Here is a 24,677-nt window from a genome sequence, read left to right as displayed (position 1 = left end):
AATAACAAAGTTCATTTGAAGGAACCAAAGTTCAAAAAAATCTCAAGAGACATGATGCATTTTTTAAAAAATAAGAATAAAAGGTCTTAGTGTTACCTGATCTCAGACTATATAATATTATATATAATAAAGCAGTAATTATTAACAACTACTTGGTATGGGTTTAAAAAAATAGAAGAGAAGATCTGTAAATAGACTACATAGTAAAGTCTTGAATGAAGAAGATGAGTACAGTAGCCCTTTGATATAACCAAGAAGCCAAAAATCTAAGGGAAGGATTCCTCCTATTAAACAAGAATGGGATGAAGAAAGTTTCAAGCATTTTGGCAAAAACATTTTTTAGACCAACATCTGTGGTTTGGGGGAAAATAGGTAAATTATCAACAGCTCCAAGAAAGATTCCCTTTGAAAATAAGGGATATGTGATTTAAAGCGACTATGAAATATTACTCCACCTCTCAAATGGCAAAGACAATGAAAAGGATCAGTTTTGGAGGGCCTGTTTGGGAAGACAGGTACACTGGAACTATGCTGATGGAGCTTTGAATTGGTCCAACAATCTGGAAATCAGTTTGGAATTAATTGCAAGAAGAAAGTCACTAAACTTTTTTTGCCTTGGAAATCTGCTGCTATGCATATTAACCCCAAGGAGATCACAGCTAAAGGAAGGGTCCTATATATGCCAAAATATTTATCATAGTAATTTTTGTGGTAGCAAAAGTGGCTGCCTCTATGTAGAAGATTTGAGTCAGGTTATTAACATTTATTAAGTTCTTTAGAGTTTTCAAAACTACATATAAACATATCTGGATGTAGACATGTACATCGATATTAAAGATTAAAACTCAACTAAGAGTTTATTGACACCCTGTTATATGCATATGTAAATATTTGCGTGCAGACATACATGTATATAATCACATTTGATCTTCAAAGCAACCCTGTGAGACAGGTGCTCTGACTGTGCCCATGTAAGTCAAACCAGTCAATACCACAGAATTGTGTAGGAGAAGCTAAAGGTATATAAGTAGTCAAGTTTACACATTGGAAAAAAGTCAGAGAAACAGGTGGTAAATATAGAGAGAGGACCTGGAGGGTTTTATGTATCTAAATTCACTCAGTGATGCCTCTTTTTACCTCTAACTCTGGCAGAGAGGTTAACCTTTGCACATCCAGGCTTTGTACTGTGTTTCTTCATAGGATCTTGACACGGTAGTTACTTGGGAAAACCTACTTTTTTAAAAATTTCCTATTTCTCTCAAGATGTAGCAAGAGTAGTTTTTGTTTTGTTTTGTTTTCAATTTATGGGAGCCACTCTAAGAATTTCTTTTGACAGTAAGAATATTTTTAGTACTAAGTATGCTTCCATGAGTAATATTTGATAGATGAATTATGCCATGAAAAATAGGTATTATCCATCTCAGTACCTGTGGTGAGTTAGAAGAAAGCAGACTTCTCATAAAATTTAAAATTAAAATTTAACACTTTGGAGCCAATACGTCTGGAATTTCCACTATTGCCACTAATGCATTTTACTAACGTAAGATCTATCAAGAAGTCTTTAACATCAGTGATGAAGAACAAAGTGCTATCAGATTTTTATATTATGATACTGTTTCTTTTATAACCTTAGCATTATATAAACAATAATATTTGTTCCTACAACTTTAAGGAAAGGGAAATGATTTTTATATTTTTTAAATTATGTTGAAATGTGAACCAGAATAGCTCTTAAAGGAAAGACAAGTTTTTTTTTAAATGCTTCATTATTAAGACTTCATGCATAATGCTAGTTATTCATATGTGTTTTAAAGGGTAACTTTGATAAAATTTGAGTAATTTACATGTATCCATATGGTGCCAACAGTTCATACCATTTTACCTGAATGTGGTAATTACTGTGTCAGGCAATCAATTTTAATAGCAATGATATTGCAGTGTGAAAAGTTCATAGAGAACTTAACACCATCACTAGTATTGCTTTTGTGGAGGATAATTGAGATTTTCTGTGCAACACTGTAGGAATTGTTCAAAATGAAAAGAGTAATAAAGATAAAGCACCATTGTTTAATGTTTATGCCATACCAACGAACTTTGTGAAAAGAAATAGAATATAAGTTTGAAATTCAGTATTTGGGGCACTTTAAATGAACCCAGTTATTTTAAAAAGAAATTCATTTCTTTCTATAGGTGTAAAATCACAGTATTTCCAAACCAATTACTGATTTATACGAAATAGATGTTGGGTGTTATTCTAAATGGGGGGAGGGATATGTAATAAGATTTGTTGGAGCCCCATAATCAGTAGGAGAAAGAAGTCATACACATACCCTGCAAGGTTAGCAAATGCATGATAATATATTCCATCGATGTCATTTCTGTATTTCAGGGACTCATCAGAAGTAGTTTTGCATTCAGCTGATGCCTTTGCGCCTGTGGCTTACCTTCGTTTTTTAGAATTACATTTGGAAGAAAAGGTAAGCCTTTCTGGACTTGTAGATGTACTTGCTGTAGTCTACATGTGAATAAAATAGCCAAGTGCAAGGGAGGAACTCAGTTATTTTAAATACTTTTTCCAGATATTTGATATCAAATAATCAATAAACAAGAAGTTATGGACAACAAAAAGAGCTTGGGAGGTAGGGGGACAAGAGGGAGTTTAGAGCAAATTCTTCAAGATAACTCTAATAAAAACTTAGTATTTTCAGATTTCTCTTAGTACACCAGGAAACGTTGTTAGCATAAAATGGCTAGCTTGGAAAATTTGGAAAGAGAAGTGAGAATCCAAGGGGGTAGAAAGGGTAAAGATAGTAGTCTATAAAGATAGTCTCCAATGTGTTCTCCCTTTTTTGTATCTGCCAATTTGTTAGGATACACCACCTCTCCCTAGAAGAGGACCAAGAGTTGTGCCTCAGGTTCCATCTCTCTCCCTAAGCTTTCTCATTTTGGGTTCCAATACTATAAAATTGCCACAATTAGACATATATCACACTCGGAGTTGATCTACTTCAACATCAAAAAAAAGCAGCTTCAGAAATGACTACCCTGCCTGCGTTCTTTGCTTGGTAGGGCCAATAATTTCCCCTGTTTATGCTTTTATGTGCATATATTACAGATAATTCAAAACACAGGACCTTTTCTTCAGACCATTTTTGCCATCTACCATACACCTTCACATTGAGTATTTTAACTTTCAAGTAGACATTTTAGTGTTCTGTATACATATTAACTGCACACTTTATCCATTTTTCCCCGTCCCCCCTTGCAGCAAAACTAAGCCTGCACTGAGCAGACCCTCAGATTCCTGCTTACAGAATGGCCAGATGCTCAAAGACGCTGATTCCCATTTAGATTTAGTTTCTTAAATTTTCAGACTCTCCAGTGCCTGACTGACAACTATGTCGCAACTAACTATGCACATAATGATTGAAATGCATTGGCACAAATGGTTTAGTTCGGCTGACATTTCTGTGTAGAATACTCTTTATTTGCTCTTTTTTTAGCTTTTTATTTTCAGTATCTTTTTTTTTCTGTTTTACATAGAAATCTGTACATTCTACAGAAAAAATTATTTTCATGTATGTTCTTTAATAGAACTTTTATTTCATATTGAGAAATTGAATGCTTTATTCACCAGTACCACCCATCTCTTCACCTTTCATTCTCATTCTTTACCTTTCACTCACATCAATAAATCCCTCTGTAACTTAGGGGTCATATACATCTGATTCTCTTTTGTTATTGCCTCTTTCCCTCTTCCCATTTCTCTCTCCTATCATTATCTTTTATTTCATCAAAGTGCTACTCTTTCTCTCTTCTCTGTCCAGTTTATCATCTCTTTTGGAATCCAGTCGTCACTATACAGTAGCATTTTAGAGGAGGGTAAAATGAGAGCCACTTAATTTCACCGGTGATATTCACTCCACTTGATTCACCAGTGAAATTTATTATTTTTGTTGCACCTATATTTGATTTTGAAGCGTTCTAAGGTCCTTGGTATAACAAGAAAATTTCATTTATTCTTGCTTACTATCTTACAATCGATGATAAAATTCAGCTTTATAAAATTCCAAATAATTACATGCATCATGTGGAAAGAATTAATTTAGTTGAGTTTTCTTTGCAGCTTTTGTGTTATTTCTTATTATATGAGAAATTTTATCAATATCTTATTACCATTCCAAACTTATAAACAGATCTAGAGACACTAGTCCCCAAGTAACAATGAATTGCCTTGATACTCTTTTTTATTGAAATTTTATATTATTTATATCTCCTTCAAATTCTTACTGACTTAATTTTTATGTTTTAAAGTCATTTCTACTTCATATGTTTCATCAGAAAAACATATTTTCCTGACATAATTTTTTAAACATTTTAATAATAATTATGGCAGCTAGGTGGCACAGTGGATAGAGTGCTGGGCCTGGAGTTAGGAACACTTAACTTCCTGAGTTCAGAGTTGACCTCAGACACTTACCAGCAGTATGACCCTGGGCAAATGACTTAACCCGCCTTGCCTCAGTTTCCTCATCTCTAAAATGAGCTGAAAAAGGAAATGGCAGTGTCTTTGCCAAGAAAATCCCAAATGGGGTCACAAAGAGTCAGATACCATTGAAAAAAAACAAAACAAAACACACAAAGTCCCTATGGTGTTCATCACTGGCATTCTCTTCATTTACTTCTTTTCCCTCTCACTGCTAAATGTTTCAACCAATTTGGAACGTAAAATAACCATTATGAGAAGTTAGGATACCCTTCACTAAAATTCTACTCCAGTGTCTCATCAAGGTTTAAAGGGCATTCCAGGTTATTAAAGGCTAAGTTGGTTGAACAAAAGCTCTGACAGAAACTGTACCAAGCTAGAAAGTTTTCTGATACAGCACAGTGTTGTGTTGTATGCACCTTCTGGGGCCTAGAAACTTGACAGTTGAATTTTGAACAAACATATTTTGAGAGAGGTCAAGCAAGTGGTGAAGTTGTCTGCGTAGGGAGATGTTATGACCCACATCCATGAAGGGCAAGCTTACGTTACTTATAGCACCAAATGATTAAATGGTAAGTATGATTAGAGTACTTTTAAAAATTGTTACAAAATGGAACTTTGGGTGAATAATTTTACCTCTCTGTATCTGTTTCTTCAACTCTTAAGGGATAGGATTGAATCTGATCATCTCTGAAGTCCTTTCTGGATCTGAAAGTCAACAGTTCTGGGGATCATTAGGACAGTATTAGCATTGAGACTAATCTGCTAAATATTCTAGTTGTTTAAAGTATCCTTATTGTAAAGAATTTATATTTGAGCGAGTGTGAAAATGATGTCAGTCAAACATGTGATCATAAACTAAATAAGCTGAGTAACAAAGAAGTCAAGGGGGAAAAAAGTAGAAATATATTCATATTTCTTTGAGGCCACCGAGTTTACTGCTCATGGCAAACTTGATGTTAAAATGTGCCGTATATCACTTCAGTGTGACAGGATAGGGAAAATGAAAAACACAAAGCTTTACATAAATCAAGCAAAAGATTGTATTAAAATGCATAACCTTTTACATAGGAATCAAGATTTTACTTTTATCTCTTCAGCTCTTTCCTACTTATCTAGGAATTTTAGATTTTAAGACTTCAGAGATTTTCAAGCAGTGTTATAAGGAATAATATTTCAATTTCATTGTAGACAAAGCCATTATATTTTTAAAGATGTAATAAGGCTCATGGAAATGAAAGCTCAAATTTTGCTGATAGGAACTAATCATCTCTAGTATTTGAATAGGAAAATATTTTGTTTTTTCTTAAAAGTTCCCCAAGGATAAAAGTATTGGAACCATTTGGCTTCAAATTAATTTGTTTCATTTCTTACTGACATGTACTTATTATGAGGAAATGTTCTTTCAGTCTTATAACCTACTGTTCCTTCACTTTCTGGGATTTTTTTTCCCTCAAGAAATCAAATGTTTGGCAACATGTTACACAAAACATCTTGTTGATTTTTCTCTTAGATAGAGAGGTTAAAGAGATTTTATCATTTAAGCACCATAACTAGAGGTATAAGTTGAACCATTTTGAACATAACATTCAGTTAAATACATCAACCATCGTCTATTTATTAAACATTATTGGAGTTACTAGTACTACCAAGCCAATCAATTAAAATAAAAGTTACAGCCAAAATGGCTGTAAATAATTCAAATAATTCTTGTGTCCTACATACAGACAGTCAGAATTGCCATTTGAAAATATTTGAAAATTCCTGCATCATCAACAAGTGGGCTTCAGGGGGATAAATTTTTTATCCAAGCAACGCTTATAGCGTCTACTACTAAATTACAAATGGCATTGTGGTTTATACCAGTAGGGGAAATTACCCACATTGATGAAATTACAGTTATTTGATATATTGAAAATGCCACCAAAAAAGGAACAAAATCATTGCCTATGGCCCTTTAGTAAAGTCCCCCTTGGAAAAGCTAAACAGAGACACAGAGGAGAAAAACTTAGTTGGAACTGCATAGTGCTAGAATACCTCTAGTTTTGTCTCCTTTCATCAGAATCCATCATATCAGTTGATTGACATTTTTGAGATGAAGCTGGCTTATTGCCTGAATTCCATTTAAAAAATGAGAGAGGTTTCAGTTTATTTCATGTAATTTTAAGAAAACCATGATGGAGTGGTATTTTATCTTGATTTTATCAGTTATAGAGTTTTTATAATGTTTCATTTTTATAATCATAAAGGAATTTATTATTAGACTACTATCTCTTTATATGGTTCTAGGAGGCTCTCATGAATGATTCCGAAGGTATTAAATCAGTTTTGCTCTAAATTTTTCAAAGTAGTTATGATGATGTCCCCCATATTATTTGTTTAAGCTGCATTCTAAACTTAAACATCTTTTCCTCAGATTGTTATGTAAGTGATAATCTTATATTGTTTGAATTGAATTTTATATACATTTAGCAATTTTCTTCTAGTGTTTCTTATTACTTTGAAAATAGGAACCACCGTTTCCTTTGCCATTCTGGTGTGCATATTCTTCAGATAAATCTCTTCTTGTTTAACTAAAAAGACAAGGTAGAAATTTGTTTTAGATTCTTTCTGTCAGCACAATGAGCCCTTGTGCCTCAGGGAGAATAACATTTTATTCATCGTTATGGTTTAATACACTGTTCCAAGACTTCAGGATGCGTTTTTGCATAAGAGTTGAACTAGCCTACCCGTTTCTTTCCTTGGTAATAGCATAGAGAATGAAAAAGAGATAGAAAAATACAAAAGTTGTGAGAAAGTTAAGTAATTTCTACATAGCCTTTAGGCAGATTGCTAGATACAAAACCAAATCATTTTATTAATACTGTTAATAGCATTCATTTTGATAATCTAGTAAAGCTTCCCTTGTTTCCTTGTTGTGTAAATGAGGTCATCCCTCAACATAGACAGTATAATGTAAAATGCATCAATTAATAAATCTGTCTCCATTGTTTTTAGACTTCCCATATTCCAGTAAAGTGATTCTGTGGAATTCTGATGGGCAGTTGTCATTGATCCTTTACTGGAATGTTTATTATTTACTGAGAGATAACATAGTTAATACATAGAAATGTTACCTCAGAGCCAAGAAGCCCTGTGTTCAAGTCATGCCTCCTACACATATTTACTGTGTGACCCAGGGTTGTCCCCTGGAAGCACACAACTTCTCAGTGTCCTTCATAACTCTCTAAGATTTTAAGTTGCAGATAGAGTGCCTATTTATATTATTAGAGGAATTTTCCTCATCCAAGTGTTCCCCACACCAGTGAAATCACGGATGCAATCCCCATCCTTATCCTTAATACTTAACTATGTGCTGTTTGAACCAGGTAGGTGTCCCAAAGGATAGAGTGCCAGGCCTGGAGTCAAGAAGACTCATCTTCCTGAGTTCAAATCCAGCTCACACACTTACTTGCTGACCCTGGGCAAGTCACGTAGCCCTGTTTGCCTTAGTTTCCTCATCTGTAAAATGAGCTGGAGAAAGGAATGGCAAACCACTCCAGTGTCTTTGCCAAGAAGACCCCAAATGGGGTCATGAAGAGTCAGAAACGACTGCAAACCAAGTGACCAACAACAAAAGTTGTTGTTTAAATGCACTGTTCTATGTACTTATTAGAATTAATTTTTTGAATCCTTCACAATTTATTCCTTCTTAAAACAAAGCTTCATTAATCCTGTACTGTTTGCCAGAGCCTTATACTAGGCACTAGGTGAAATACAAAATTTAGGTATAAGATATGGGCCATACCCTCACAGAATTTTTATCTCATGGGAAAGAGGAGACACAAAAACAGGTAATTATGTCACACAGCTTTGCATGCTATGTCCATTAGAAAGGTATAAAACAGAATACTATTTGAAGTAACAAGGATTGTGGAAGGCTTCATCTAGCATATTGCATTTGTTTGGTTTTAATGAATAAGATGTCAAAGTTCCAGTGTCATATGACTTGATCAGACCATATCTAGAGAATCTGGTCCATTTCTGAGTGCCAAGTTTGAGGAAGGAAGAATGCTGAGACACCTAGAAAAGATGCCACACAGGAATCAGTTAAAAGAACAGAGTAGCCTAGAGAAAAAAAGTCTTGGGGAACATGATAACTGTCTTCAAATACTTGAAGGGCTGTCATGTAGAAGTGGTACTGGCTCTAGACTTCCTTCTCCTCCTGCCCAGACTGCTCCCTCATCCCCCCCCAGAACTAGGAGCAGTGGATAGAAGAAAAGCAGTCTTGTTTTAAGGAGACACTGTCTAAGAATTATCACCCTCACTCAGTAGAATGAGCCCCCTCAAATGATTGTGGGTCCCTCTGACTTGCAGGTCATTAAGTAGACTTTTTATTGAGGATGTTATAGAAGAGATTTCTTAGGTACGGGGAGAATAGAAAGTCTTTGAAGTGCCTTAAATTATTTAATTCTGTGTGAACACCTATCTCAGTTGTCTTCAACATGAAAGTCTATGTTCAACTAAAAAAAAAAAAATACGGTTTAGGACTGAGAAAACGGAAGTTCAGTAGCTCAAGAACTGCACAGAAGCTTTATTATTGCTATTTACCAGAAACACTTTTTCCAAGAAGATAATAGCACAAAGATTTATACCATGTCTGCATACGAATAGATCCTCTGAATGAAAGGGGGAAATAAATTTTAAAAGACTTTTTCCTATCTTAACAGATATGATGTGACTGGTTACCAACGCAAAAGTCTTTTCCTAATCAGCTGTCCTTGTAGCGTCAAAGCATTGACCTGTTAAAACAAAGGTCAAAATTCCACCAAACTAGAAGAAAAAATAAAGATGCAATATAGCATGCAATCACAAGAGTTCCAGTATGCCCTATTTAAACAAGTTGTTAAAGGTAAAAAAAAATTGGAAATGAAGCAAGGAAAATATATTGATATAGACTATCAGCATTCCTCATGAACATTTAAGGTTAAGTAGTTGCTACAACATGAAGGCTAAAAGAAACTAGAAAATATCTCAAATTTTTCTCTCGATGGCTAATGAAAAAACCTGACAAGCAAAGACAATGCTGGTTTAGAATACATATGCATAAGCAAAGCATTGTGGAAGAGAGTGGTGTGAGATTAGGAATAATCGTTCATATAATAACAAAAAGCAGTGGAGTGAAAGATGAATTTAAAGAGTCTGGCAGATTACCATATTAAAGCATATCATACAAAAATTAATCTGGAGGAAGGGTAACAAACGTGAAAAATTGAATTCAGCATTTCTGTAACAATTTTCTTCATTGCCAACCATAGATCCATGCGTTAATATGCCAACATCTCAATCTTTAATATGCTTGCTAGATGAGGAAGTGGAAATGGCACTAAAGAAGGCAAAAGACAGTGAAAGCAGCTAGACTGATCAAATGTACTATACATAGAAGAAATCCATGCTGAAATTGTCCTTAATCAAGAATAATTTTATGGCACTGAGCGATTGACTCTCAAAATATTTGAAAGAGGGAAAAATAGCAAATATTAGGAAAAAATCATGATCAGCATCTCTATCAAAAATGTGATTGAGAAGACATCAGTAACTGTTGACCTTTATGTCTGTTTTCTCACCTTTATAAAATCATTATGAAAGTGCTCTATGTTTATCATGAAAATATGAGATGCATGCAGTGAATTGAGCATTATGCTTAGGGTCAAGAAGACCTGAATTTAAATCCAGTGTCAGATGCTAACTATCTGAAGCACATGGTAAATATGAGAGAACATGGACAAGATTTACTAGATTGAAAATGTCTGGATGAATTGTGGTCTCTACCATTAAAGAACATTCTCTCATCAGTGAGCTACAGTCCATTAGAGAATTGAAGAAAATGTTGCACCAAGTCGAATGCTTTAAGGATCAAATGCCAAATGCAAGCTGAGTATTTCAAGCCTTTCACAGTATGGCTTCTTACCTACCTTTCCAGTCTTATTTCATATTATGGTCCTTCAGATACTTTCTGTTATAGTCAGATTGTCCTGCCAGCTATCTCTGCCATCTGTGCTCTCCCATGTTTAGAATACACTTCCTTCTCTCCTATACCATATAAAATCTCGCTTCCTCCAAAGACAGCTCAAGAACCATTTCCTGCACAACGCCTTTCCTTGTCTCCCTAATTATTCTTCTTGAAGCTGCTATGTATTATTTTGTGTCTGCTTTGGATTTCCTTACTTATATACATATGGTATCCTCAGGTAAAACATGAGTTTCATAAAGGCAAGAATTATTTTTGTCTTTGCATCAGTTCCTGGTAGGTGTTTAATAAATGTCCATTGATTTTAATCAAGTTTCCTCAACCCTTTAAAAGAGAACAAATCTAATATTTGTTGAAACAAATAATCAAAGAAACAGTCTCCTTTTAAATGTTAGTTTGGGGTGTTGTAGTGGAGCCTAAATATTAAAATGATCTGAGAACAGAGTACTTGCCTTTTAAGTGAGAATTTATTTGGATTTTTTAGCTATTCAGATTAATAAATAGTTTTTGTCATCACATAGTAATGTCACAATTAAGGGCTACATACGATGTTTTTCAAATTCTTAAGTAGCAAAATGGAATTCATTTGAAGGTTTTTACTGCTTTATTATATCCAAATAAAATTTGGAGTAGAATTCTGTTGAGCTCCTAGTTTAATCCAGGAACAGATGTATGGGACTGATAACATGTAATATACAGTCACATATTTACCTATCTTTAGTTTACTCTTCAAACTTTACTTATTCATTTAGTTCACAGAAAAAGCAATCATTTACCTTTCTGTTTTCTATCATCTGGCTTTTCTTCTGACCAAATAAAAGAAAGTCCAGTCAGAGAACATTAGGCCTTTTTTGCGGTAGATTTTCTTATTAACTTCCTCTTGAACCTCTCCCAGGGAATGACCTTTCTGTTAGAATTACTTTTCCGAAAAGAATGAGGGAGTTGTAATTGAGCCTTTCCTGAGAACTTTCAAACATAGAGCCTTCACTTAACTGGAGTCTTTCCTTTCCTCCTAAAGCCAGGCTTTTATGTACATTTTGAATTTCTAGTTTAGACTTTTGACCCAAGCATAATTATAAGCCAGGGGGTCAGTTCCATTGCTTGGAAGGGAACTTTCAGACTGAAACAAACATTTTTCTAAAGACAGAGAACATTTATTTTTAAAATGTCTTTACCTATTGACCATTTGCATTTCCTTTTTAAAATCAGTGTCTTTTCTTCTTCGAGCTTTTACCCTCGTCTGGCTCCTAACCCTTTATCATGAACTGAGATCATAAACTTCTCCAAATTACATCCACCTTTTAGTTTGACATAGATTTTGGTGTTGCAAATACATCATTATAGTTGACCTCAGGCTTTGCTGTGGGGAACATAGCCTGCATTAAACAAAAATAATTGTTATTAAACATGTGGAATGGTAATGGATTACTCATTCAGAATCTCTGTGTAGCCCTAGTTAGTCTTCTCCTTCCTTTGAGTTTTTCTAGTAAATGGATTGTTGAGTAGACAAATCAGATTACAAGGTAGACAGAGATAATTTGTTTATTCTCTTCTGATTTTAGGATTGATTTTGGCTTTGCTTCCTTTTGGCAAGGCTAACTTTAAAGTTATCTAATGTCAGATGTTGAATAGATGCCTTCTATTCCAGACCAGGAAGTGACCGCTTGGTTCTTCCTTGTATTATGTAAAGTATTCAGTTGAACATAAGGTTGCTATATACTTGATGTAACCATGATGAGATTGATTTTCATCTGTGGTGTTTCAAATCATTCTCCTTTAAATTCTCATCTCTGCATATGCCTGTGTGTTTTTAGATGAAGAAAATAATTCTTCTGAGTCTATGAACAACTATGAAGTAACAGAATCATCTCCTTGTAACAGTGTTTATTATTGTGAAGAGCTCCTTTTTGTGGGAATGAGTGTAGATTTTGAAAATAAAATTATAAGGAGTGCTTAATTATGAGTTTTTGTAATGGTAGTTGAAATTTAAATAACATTTGTTTAGTAAATAGGCTATAATTCATGTGACATTCTAAAAAAAAATTTAGTACTCAGTGATTATTGATCTGTTTCCTAAGAATGTAGTTACATAGTTTACTCCAAGTTATCAAAGCTTGAGGATAATAGTGGGAAGGACAGAATAAAAGAAACAAAGCTACCTTCTGTCTTTGCAGTCTTGGGAAGGAGAAAATGACCAATCCATGAGTATTTTCTGCAGTCGGGAGCTATGCAGTAGTTTATATGGCAATCTGAGAACCTCCTTTGCTCTCGTTAAAGAAGGATCTATGCATTGACTATATAGTGAAAATCACTAAAATAGAGATTTCAACAGAGACACTAAAGTATTTTTCAGGTGACTTTCAGAGTTTGAAGAGGACAAATTTCATTGTACCTTCAACTTTTGTTATTATAAAAACCATAATCTGTGGGTTTTCCTGTTTTAATACAAACTTTATTAGGGAGTACAAGTGAGGATTTAAAGTAGTTACATTTCCTTCAGAGAGATAGTCTAGATAAGTAGATAGAGAGCTGGCCTTAGATCTGAGTTTGTTAAGTTTCTGACACATACTAGCAAGTCCATTAATCTGTTAGAACTCTCAGGCAACTCTCTTAAGATTATGAGTTACAAAATATCAATCTGCATTGATAAATTCCTTATAGGAAACTTTTTATAACTAGGGAAAATTGTTACATTGTCACAAAAAATCTCTTTCAAGATTATCTGTAGATTTGTTTATTTATTGTAAAAATTACTGAAAATCGAAGTACTGTACAGTTTATAAGATATAATATTAATTCTCCTACCATCTTTTTAAGGTATAAAATTTGATGGATTTAGGGAAAAGGAATTAAAAATTGGGAACCAAGGTTTGGGGGATTTTTTTATTTTCCATTAAATCTTTGAGGTAGTTTACATCCAAAGTACCACTATTTCAGGACAGAGTTAAAATGAAACAAAAATAAATTCATTTTTTATAGATATTAGCCAGTTTTTTTTAAGTTTTATCATCCCTTTTTGCTGTTGTTCAATCATTTTTCAGTCATGCCCAACACTTTGTGACACCATTTGGAGTTTTCTTTCAGAAAAACTGGAGCAGTTTGCTCTCCAGCTCATTTTACAGATGAGGAAACTAAGGCAAACAGGATTAAGTGACTTGCCCAAGGTCACACAGCTAGTAAATTTCTGAGGCCAGATTTGAACTCAGTAAGACAAGTTTTCCTGAATCTAGGCCTAGCACTCTATCTATTATGCTCCCTAATTTTACCCGTTTGGATATATTTGTATTAATAATGGTCCTTGTGATTTTCTTTTGGCGGCTTGGCATGGCATACGGTCAACACACATTTATTTATTAAGTTCCTGTTTTGTTCTAGGCACTATGCTATGTTCAGGGATGCAAAGGCAAAGATGAGACCATACATTTTCAAGCAGCTTACATTCTAAAACACATATAAGTATATAGAAAATAAATACCTTTATATTTGATAAAGTAGCCACAAGCAACTAGGAAAATAAGGAAAGGCTTCATGTAGAAGTTGGTCTACTTAAAACTTAAGGTAAGTCTTTAGGGAAGTCAGGAATTCTAAGAAATGAAGCTGAGCAGGGATTGTGTTCTTAGGATGGAGCATGGGGTGGAATATGGCCTATGGAAAGGCATAGACATGAGACCTGTAAAGTCACGTGTGCAGAACAGCAAGATAGCCAGTTTAGCTAGACAATAGGGTATAGAGAGGTGAGTAATATATAATAATGCTGGAAAGGCAGATTTGGGTCAGATTTTGGAGGACTTCTAATAAGCAAAGGGAGGAGTTTACATTTTATCCTAGAATCAATAGGGAGCCACTGGGATTTATTGAACAGGAAAACGACATGGTTAAATCTGTGCTTTAGGAAAATCAATTTGATAGCTGTGTGGAAGATGAATCAGACTGGGAGAAACTTGATTAGGAGACGAATTAGGTGATTATTGTAATAATCCAAGTAGGAGGACCTGGACTGAGAGGGTGAGTAGCCTTTTCATTACTGAGAAGGGGCTTTATGTGAGAGATATTGTTGAAAATGCAACGAGATTTTTCAATTGTTTGCAAATATGGGGTGAGGGAGAATTAGAAATTGAGTTCTATTTTAGACCACTTGAGTTTGGGATGTCTATGGGACATCGAGTTTGAAATGTCCAATAAACAGTCTGTGATGTGGAACTGAAGCTTGAGAGAAAATACAACCAGATGTGTGGATCTGAGTTATCTGCAAAGAGATAGCTCAGAGTAAACCTGTGGGAGATGATGAGTGTGAGATAGTGGAGAGAAAAGGGGACCAAGGACAGAGCCTTGGATTATAACCACAATTAAAAGAAGCTATTTGTAAGAAGAGCCAGAAAACAAGATTGAGGAGATTAGATATGTAGGAGAGAACAGTATCATGAAAATGTAGAGAATACAGGATGCAAGAAGAAAAGAAACTTATCAATAGTATCACATTCTACTTGGAGTTAAATAAAGATAATAAATAAGAAAAGACCATTAAATTTGTCATTTAAGACAATATTGGTAACTTTAGAGGCTCAAGTTTCAGTTGATTGATTAAATCAAAAATCAAATGGCAAAGGTTGTAAGAAGAGAATTTACATTCGAGTTAAAATCATTTTTCTAGGAGATTGACTACAAAAGGAAGAAAAGATATCGATTGGGTGATAACTTGAAACATTGGGGTCTAGCAGTGGTTTTTGAAGGATGGATGGAGTAAGTGTGTTTGTAGGTGGCATTTGAGGAACCAGAAAGCATAAGGGACATAGGAATAAGGGAGAAAAAAACTGCTAAAGAAGACAGGCATGGGTTACAGAGCACATGTTATTTAGCCAGGAAAGTATCTGCTTCTTTAGATAAAGTAGAAAAGGAGAATCAAGAGTGAGGGATGATATCCAGGGGCCTGGGGGTCTAGAAGAGGAGAGAAGATGGAGTCTACAACAGATGGTCTTTATTATCTCAGTAAAGCGTGAAGTGAGGACCATAGCTGAGAGGGGAGGAGGAGGGTTTGGAGAAGGTTTGAGGACAGAAGAAAAGGCTTGAAATTGATACCTTGGTTAGTGGGACAAAGAATCCTTTAAAGAGATGTAAAAGGATTACTTGATACTCTGAAGTCCTATTCAAGGTTAAATAAAATAAATTTCTAGTGAACACAGATGGGTAAGTGTCAACTTATAGTGTCTTAATTTGGAAAGAGGAAAGAAACGATAATGACCTGAGAAATTATTACATGGGGGGATTGGAGGTCATAGTCAATATAAAGATTAGATTTAGGGGCACGTGGTCACATAAGGGAGTTTAAGAAAGGAAATGGAAAATTTGTGAATGATGACAAAAGCAAGTGTATGACCATTCCTGTGCATGGCTAAGATAGAATGGGGGAATCACATCATAAAATTTGAGGAAATCGAAGAACTGAGAGATTAGAGTGCTTGAGGAAGCGTCATAATGTAAGTTGAAGTCCTTTTGTATAGAAGCAGGGGGTGGAGGGGAGGCACGATAGGAAGACAATAAGCTAGACACAGAACTCGTTGAGAAAAGAGGGAAAATCCCCTATAGACCAATAGATAAGCATCCCTGTGGTCCAAGATTGTGGACAAGATACTTTTCACTTTATGATTGTTGACCTCTCCTCTCTGAAAGACAGCTTTCTTTTTGGGTGATCCCTGTTGCCTAAAGTGCATGTAATCACGCATTGGCATCATTGATAAGAGTTCTGGGTCTGGGGATCAGAAATACTCATCTTCAAAAGTGGCCTTGGACATTTACTAGCTGTGTGACCCAGGGCAAGTCATTTCATCCTGTTTGCCTCAGTTTTCTCATCTGTAAAATGAGCTGGAGAAGGAAATGGCAAACCACTCCAGTATCTTTGCCAAGAAAACCCCAAATGAGGTCATGAAGAGTAAGAAGTGACTGAGCCACAACCATAATGCATTACTGTAGACTGGTGCTTTGGCTGCTCAGTAGCTCTCATGTTGTTTATATCTGCCATTGCCAACCCTATGATACTGACCTCCACTTCTTTCCAGTTGCCAGGTATTAGACATCTAATATGTGTTTTTCTGTTCATAATATTGGATAATATATACTATTTAACTTTTATTTACTTAATTCTTAAATTTGATTTATCATTTCTCAATCTCATCATTGTATAATTTTCCCCAGCAGTTGACATCCCCAGAAAAACTTTTTGCCATTAATTGCTCATGTGAGATGGAATATAATAAGGATCATATTTCTGCTATAGCAGAAGAAAACAGCCAGGGTGAAATCCCACCTTGCATCTGGAAATCATCGCATCCCCCACTTTTACAGTACTGTGAGTTAGTTGCTTATATTCAACTATTTATTAATATAGATTTGTGCTTATTTGCTTCTATTCACATATAATTTCCTATGTTAAATATGTATGTGTTATGTAAACAAATATATACTTATAACACGTATTGCCATACTGCTTTCCTGTTGGTTATTATTTAAGCTATGTCTTCACAACCCCTAACCCACCCACCCCACCCCCAAAAAAACACCACACCTATTCCCAACTTTTAAAAGGTGAAAAATGTACCAAAACCAGTGGAAATAATTCCATTAAACTATTTTCCAGCTGAACTTAATCAAATGTGTTTTAGTTGTGGTATACACGTAGACAGTTTAAAATTAGATGGATGAAACTTGTGGTTAGATGATGAACATTTTCTTTTTTAAATATGAATTGTCTAATTTGATTACATGAAATTGAAAAGTTTTTGCACAAATAAACCCAATGCAACCAATATTAGGAGGGAAGCAGAAAACTGGGAAAGAATTTTTACAGCTGTGATAAAGGCCTCACTTCTAAATATATGTAGAGAACTGAATCAAATTTACAAGAATCCAAGCCATTCCCCAAATGATAAATGGTCAAAGGATATGAACAGGAAGTTTTCAGAGGAAGAAACTAACTCTATCTATAGTCATATGAAAAAATGCTTTAAATCACTGTTGATTAGAGGGATACAAATCAAAACAACTGTGAGGTACTGCATCACACCTATCAGATTGGCTAACATGACAAAACAGAAAGATGATAAATGTTGGAAAAGATGTGGGAGAGTTGGGACACTAATTCATTGTTGGTGGAGCTGTGAGCTGATCCAACCATTCTGGAGAGCAATTTGGAACTATGCCCAAAGGGCTACAAAAATGTGCATGCCTTTTGACCCAGTAATATTACTTCTAGGGCTGTATCCCAAAGAGATCATAAAAATGAGAAAAGGTCCCATGTGTACAAAAATATTTATAGCAGCTCTCTGTGGTGACCAAGAACTGGAAATTGAGGGGATGCCCATCAATTGGGGAATGACTGAACAAGCTGTGGTATATGAATGTAATAAAATATACTATTGTGCTATAAGAAATGACAGACAGGAAGACTGAAAAACCTGGAAAGACTTACGTGAAGTGATGCTGAGTGAAATGAGCAGAACCAGGAGAACATTATATACTGTAACAACTACAGTGTGAGAGGACTGTTTGCGACAGACTTGGCCCTTCACAGCAAAGCAAGGACCTAAAACATTTCTAAAGAATGATACAAAATGCTGTCCACATCCAGAGAAAGGACTACGGAATCAGAACTCATAATGAAGCAGATTATTTTCTCTTGTGTTATATTTTGTTTTACTCTGGTTTTTCTCGTGGTTTCTCCCATTTGTTTTAATTCTTCTAGACACCATGGCTAGTGTGAAAATATGTTTAATAAGAATGCATGTGTAGAACCCATATAAGATTGCATGCTGTCTCAGAAAGGCAGGGAAAGGGAGGGGGAGAAAATTTCAAACCTATGGAAGTGATTGTTGAAAATTGAAAACAAATAAATTAATTTAAAAATAAATAAATATGTATTGTCCTGAGTTTTTTAACCTAGTGAGACACATTAAATTGTCAATATGAAAATCCTAAGTTTGAAAATGATACTTCTTTAAAAGTCTGAAAATCTCACAGTCTTCCTTAATTTGCTTTTGAAAGTTTCAAAGTCACCTGCAACCTATGGAGCCTATGGGATTTGCCTACTTTATTACAAAACTTATTGTTAAATGCAGTAATTGATTTATTTTCAACATTGGTATAGTAAAATGAGGGACAATATGTTGTGTAAGAAAAAGTGTTGAAATCAGAAAATTGGGTTCTAGTTCCACTCTACTACTGATTAGCTTTGTGACCTTAGATAAGTTACTTGTATTCTCCAAGTGTCATATGAGAAACTGTAAAATGATGGTTGTTTTAGATGATCTCCAAAACTCTTTTTCATTCTAAAATTCTCTGACTCAAGCAGTCCTCTTGTGTGAATAATTTTGACATTGAGTTTCTCCAGAATAAAAAAAAATATATAACAAAATTGAATTTGTATTCGCATGAATTAACTTATTCATTTCTCCTAATGTTATACTTGTACATATACCAAAACTAATTCGTAATGGAAAATTCTGAATTTCTGATGATTTGCTACTTTTACACTTTTGAGGCAATAGAGTAATATAAAACTTGATTTTTGCAGATATCACAGTATCCTGGTACTTACAATAAAAAATAATGGTTATGATGTCCTAGCCCTACTCTCATGCTGATATTTCCATATAAGGCACAGACTTTTAAAATCACTTTTCAGTTCTGTGTTTGTCATTTTCGCCTGTTACATATCAGTAGGATTAATGTGCAACAAAGAAATTTTTTTAATTTATTTAATTTCTTTGTTTTCAGTTTTCAACAATCACTTCCATAAGTCTTAAATTTTCTCCCCCTCCCGCTGTGTTCCCTCCCCGAGATGGCATGCTATCTTATATGGGTTCTACACATACATTTTCATTAAAAATATTTTTACATTTGTCGTGGTGCCTAAAAGAATTAAAATGAATGGAAGAAACCATGAGAAAAACCAAGTCAAAACAAAACACAAGAGAAAATTGTCCAGCCAAGAAATTATTAAGATAAATTATCCAAGTATTTTTGATTCTATAAAATTTTGTTTTAAAAAAAAACAAGCAAAAATCAGTTTCAAAATATTGATTATAATCTATCATTCCATAGTTGGATATGGTTTAATTGTTATAAACTTGTGATTTAGCATGATAGTCTAATAAAATGTAATTTCACTCTGTAAGATGTGACCTTTCTAGGCATTTTTACTTTGAAATTTTTATTGGTTAAGTTTTAATCTAATTCTTTTATGTTTCTCTTTCCCAGGTAAGAAATCAGAATGGTCAGGAAAATCTCTGAATGGTTACCAGTGGATTAAGTGCACCACAGCCTCCTTTCTTCCATCAGAGCTCAGTGTTGTGGATGCAGCCGCTGAGGCCTTTTCTTCTCTCCAAGGTGCTTACATTGAATGATGCAACTATTTTTTCTTTACTTTTAGGAAAGATAAGAATGAAGAGATTTCTTGTTTCTTTTTTTAATCCTAGTCTTCTAAAATAGCCTGTGGGATTTGTGCTGCCCCATAACCAATACCCTTAGCAAGTGCCCATGATTTGGATACCTTTAAATTTAATATGGATTATGCACAGATATACTTTAATTTGGAAATTCACAAATGCCACATAGGGGAGAAATATAAAATATGTAGCCCTGAATTCTTTCCAAAATATATTTTCAGAGCTTTATTCAAATCACTGGATCCTGGGGCTCCAGTATGTAAGTCTGTATGCTTGTCAATACTGGGGGCTTCCTAAAGTACTTTTGTTAACATCATAATTTTGAATTAATTTTTCCAGAAAGCTGTTGCTGTTGTCCATTTTGGCATCTAGGATTAAGTCAGCAGACAAAAATTTCATTGATGTACTTAATGCAAAGGAGGAACAGTTACCTTGGGAATCTTTGTGAGTCCCTTACTAACACCCTCTTACAAGATAATGACTTATAAAACAAAATGTCCCCATTTTGTTTTGCGTCTTTCTTCATTTTAAACTTTAGATAAAGAATGTTTATGCAGAGCTCTTTTTCATTCATAAAAATGGAAATCACTCTTAGTGTCTGCATGAGTAGACTTGTATTCTTGTTCACGAATTCTCATGATGGATTGGCCCATAAAATCTTTACGTTTGGCTTGTGCAGCTGAGTTCATGACTGAATACAGAGTGATAAAGAAGGTTTAGCATTTTTTAGAAAGCAAAGAAATCATATCTTGTAGATGGCCCTTAAGCTAGTTTTTAACAGCCTGGAAATCAGCTAGAAAGGTGTAATCAGACTTAAAGTTAAAAGCACCAGTGTTCAGTATAACTCTTTGGGGTATAATCTGTAAATTGACGCAAGACGGATCTATAACACTTACTTGGTTTTCATTATATTTGCATGGGTATCCGCCAATCCAAACATAATTATTTTTACCTATCATCCATCAGAATATAAGAAAAGAAATGACAGATTGTGTCGTTGACCAGTTCAGCAGCTGACTTCTTTCAACACATTACTGTATATTTACAGTATTAGCTGTATTGTTTTCAATTTTTGGCAAAATAGTCAGTTTTTGATCCTGGGTAGAAATGTCAATGCTCACATTTCCTGTGAGGTTTTGGCCTTTTTTTGAAGAGGTAGGGGAGAGCTAAATGAGTTATGACGCTGTCATCTGAAGAAACCACAGTATGTTTCTTTGCCAGATTTAGTTAGCAGAGAGCTGATCATCTGCTGGTATGTGCTTTTCCTGAACCCCACCAGCAGTTCACTCATAACTTCTGCCCATTCTCTCACATGCTGTGAGAATGAAGTGTACAGAAGTCTCTTTAACTTTCCTTTTGCAAGGTTAATTGATTTATTCGCCCCCAAAGAAGATGAGTTTGGCCAGAAGGATTTAGCAGTCTGTATTTTCTCCTGGACTTTAGCAGGGCTGGGATCAGGAAGGAAACCCTTCTTCTTGTTGATAAATCATAAGAAACATATATTTAGATGCTAATCTATTGAAAATTAATCCCTATTTTATAGACTATGATAATATTGCTCAGGTATAATGCTCATGAAATTAGCATTCAATAAAGTTTGAGTATTAACTAATTCACTCGCTTATCATCAAATACTCATACATACTTTTCAGTTACAACCTTTCATGCTTTCTAATATCTCTGACATTTTTTAGAAGTTTATTTACATAGATCAAAAAGCCAAGTTGTGTCCTCTGTATCTGGAACCTGTTCCTTTAAGAATGACTATGCTGTCTTTTTATAACCTATAAGGACTCTTCTCCATTTTAAGTTTTTAAATAGCAATTATTTGGGTCTACCCAGTTTCTTAAATTTAGAATCAGTGAACTATTAAGATTCTTCTTTAATTGAACTTCATCGATAAATTATTTGAATCTATTCTTTTGATACATCTTGGCTTCAGTTGTTTTTGATGTCTGTCTTAAACATTGAACTCTTTTCTGCCACACATTTGCTGGGCAGGGAGAAAAGGTATAGGTGGAGGGAGAATGGAATGCTATGGGGGAGCCTGGAATTTCTGTGTATCTTCTTTTGTCCTCACAACTTGACCCTTCATCAGTATTCTTCCTTCCAGCTAAGAATGAACCAGAATGCCATAGCAAGCAAAATAATGTATATTTTCTAAATTCCAGGATTAAGCTGTGTTCTCCAGTAAAGTCACTTTGGTTTTACTTTTGTGAGAAGCTTCCCAAAAGCGTCATCGTACTGCCATCCTGGTGCATTCTGTTTTACCTGTTCCCATGCCAGGCTATGCTAATCCTTCTTTTCTCTGTGGTACAGATATGGCAACTTGGTTCTGCTGAACCCTGGAAGTAGATCAGACTCATTGTTTTTTATAATGATATTTGGCTAAAATTCATATTGGTGAATGAAAGTTTTGGTAGTTGAAGCACCTAGGTGGCACAGTAGGTAGAATGCCAACCACAGAGTCAGGAAAACCTGAGTTGAGATCTAAATTGAGACACTGCGTGTCCTTACACAAGTCACTTTGCTGCTGTTTCCTTCAGTTTTTTCTAACTAAGAAATATTTGTAGGTTCTGAGCACCAACTTTCAGGTCATAGCTTCATATCTTAAGAGGCAAAAAGCTCTTTTGATGACATCTCGTCTAATACAATCATTCTAAATCTTGTGTATGATCTGTATACAAGAAAGTTAAAAGTCCAAGAAGTAAAATAACCTTCCCAAGGTTATACAGATATCCAGGATCCCAGAATTTCAGAGTTAGAAGGAACGTAAGCAGCCAAACTATGTGTGAAAAAGAATTCCCTCTATAAAAAGTGACCAGGTTTTGCTTGTAATCCTCAAATAAGAAGGTCTCCTCTTATCTGTCTCCAGGATGGCCCATGCCACTTCTGGATAGTTCTTGTTCTTAGATCTTCATTATACCAAGCTTCATTTTTCTTCTGCAACTTCTTCTCATTGCTTATAATTCTGCTGTCTGTGGGCAAACAGAACTAGACCAATCCTTCTTTGATGTGACAACCCCTGAGATACTTAAAGGCAGCACTTCATTAAAATCCTAGTCTAATTGGTTATCACAGAGTTTTTGGAAGGTATACCAGTGATGGACAGCTCTTCCCCCACCCCCACATAGGCACACACCAAGACCCAGCAGGTTAGGCCCAGCAGTTGAGTCAGCAGTTACTTGTACAAGAACAAGCCTAGCTCATTTTAGGGATGCTTCTCTCCAGAAGGCTGACCACCAGGTGATGAAATATTTTAACCACAGCTATTATCCAAACTGTCTACTGGAAATGTAGGGATTACAGTCTCCATTGTTGGAGAGACTGCCCACTCCATTGAAAATCATGGATCTTTTGAAGGATGGAAAGGAGAATTAAAATCCACAGGAAATGCATGAACAAAAAATACCTCATCAGGATCCAGACAATGCTTGAAAGCAGTCTGCCCCTCCGTAAATAAATTCTTCCTCACAAAATGAAATTCCTTTCAGAAAATAATGTTTCCTGAAGAAAAAGTTTTATATAAATCATTTAACAGGCATGTATTGAGTGCCTGCTAAAAGTTCTAGCCTCTTTTGAAAAACCATCTTTTCCTAGGGTTCTTTGCATTAGCTAGACCTGGAATATACTCCTTCCTCAATCCTGCTCTCTTTGTATTTATTTTCTTTAGGTTTACTTTTATTCTGTGTGTGTGTGTGTGTATATATACATATATACATATACATACATATATGTATACGTATGCATGTCTGTGTGTAATTGCAGTCTCCTCCATCAGAAGCTAAGCTCCTTGGGAGTAGGGACTATTTCAGGCTTTGTGTTTGTCCCCAGAGTGTAGCCCAGGGCCTGCTGACGTACAGGGAATGTTTAATAACCACTTGGTGACTGACCAACCGGAAATTTGGCTTTGTGAACCATTTGAAATTATTATTATTTTATTTATTATTTTAAAGAATATTTCCATGAGAGTAACCTGGAAAAAAAAAATGACACCTCTTTTAAAAATCTATTTTGTTTCCTTTTTGTCTTTGATGCTTTTGTTTACAGAGAGAATATTGAATGGCATAGAATTTCAAACTAGGAGGAAAAAAGGAGGTGACAGTCCACATGACTTTGATACTCGCGTGAAAAGCTTTATCGAATACTGTAGTCTTTAGCTATGGCTTCAGTTAGGTGCTTTGACAAAGGTCCATTCATTCATCTTAAACTAGATCATTTTATCTTTTTCTTTTTAACTAAAGACACTTTGTAAGTTAGAAAGAATTTGATGAAGTTACTCTGCTATTGAAGCATTTCAAACATATTAGGGACTTGCTTATTTTTTTAGATGCACTGAACAAGATCTAAGGGCTACCATGTCTTGTTTTTTAACATTCAGAAATTCATGCTCTAAGCACTTGCTGAACTTTAGCATTGCAAACCTGCGACACCTAGATACATTTTCACTGGAAGTAATTTCTTCTTTTTTAAGATATAGCAAATTTTAATAGTTCCATGGTATTAATGCTAACGGAAAGAGCTATCACTTAGACCTTTAAAGGTTGAGTTGCTTGAGAAAGCGTTTAGCTCTTACAGGTTTCTTCAAAAAGAACATTGTTGTACAGATCTGTCATTTACATCTGTACAGAGAAATTCATCTGAATGAAAACCAGTTTTAAGTAGCATCAGAATTACGGGGTATGACTGTAAAGTGATGTTAATGTCTTTTAGCAAATATATCTGAACTTATATTTTCAAATAA

At 34.9% G+C, this 24,677-nt stretch overlaps 1 protein-coding gene across 8 annotated transcripts in view; it reads left to right on the top strand.

Moving 5' to 3' along the window:
* DPH6 (diphthamine biosynthesis 6) overlaps positions 1-24,677 on the top strand; it is a 479,427-nt gene that overhangs the window by 247,791 nt on the left and 206,959 nt on the right. For 5 of the 8 annotated variants that reach the window (XM_072622997.1, XM_072622999.1, XM_072623001.1 and 2 more), the window contains exons 8-10: positions 2,390-2,477; positions 16,686-16,839; positions 19,746-19,874. In XM_072622997.1, coding sequence (XP_072479098.1) covers positions 2,390-2,477; positions 16,686-16,839; positions 19,746-19,874 — 371 coding nt within the window. The remainder of the gene's footprint in view (positions 1-2,389; positions 2,478-16,685; positions 16,840-19,745; positions 19,875-24,677) is intronic. The other 3 variants (XM_072622998.1, XM_072623000.1, XM_072623005.1) reach the window with 1 other exon arrangement.

This window comes from Notamacropus eugenii, chromosome 7, assembly GCF_028372415.1.
Source record: "Notamacropus eugenii isolate mMacEug1 chromosome 7, mMacEug1.pri_v2, whole genome shotgun sequence".
Classification (NCBI taxonomy): domain Eukaryota; kingdom Metazoa; phylum Chordata; class Mammalia; order Diprotodontia; family Macropodidae; genus Notamacropus; species Notamacropus eugenii.
This window is presented reverse-complemented; position numbering and strand designations above follow the sequence as displayed.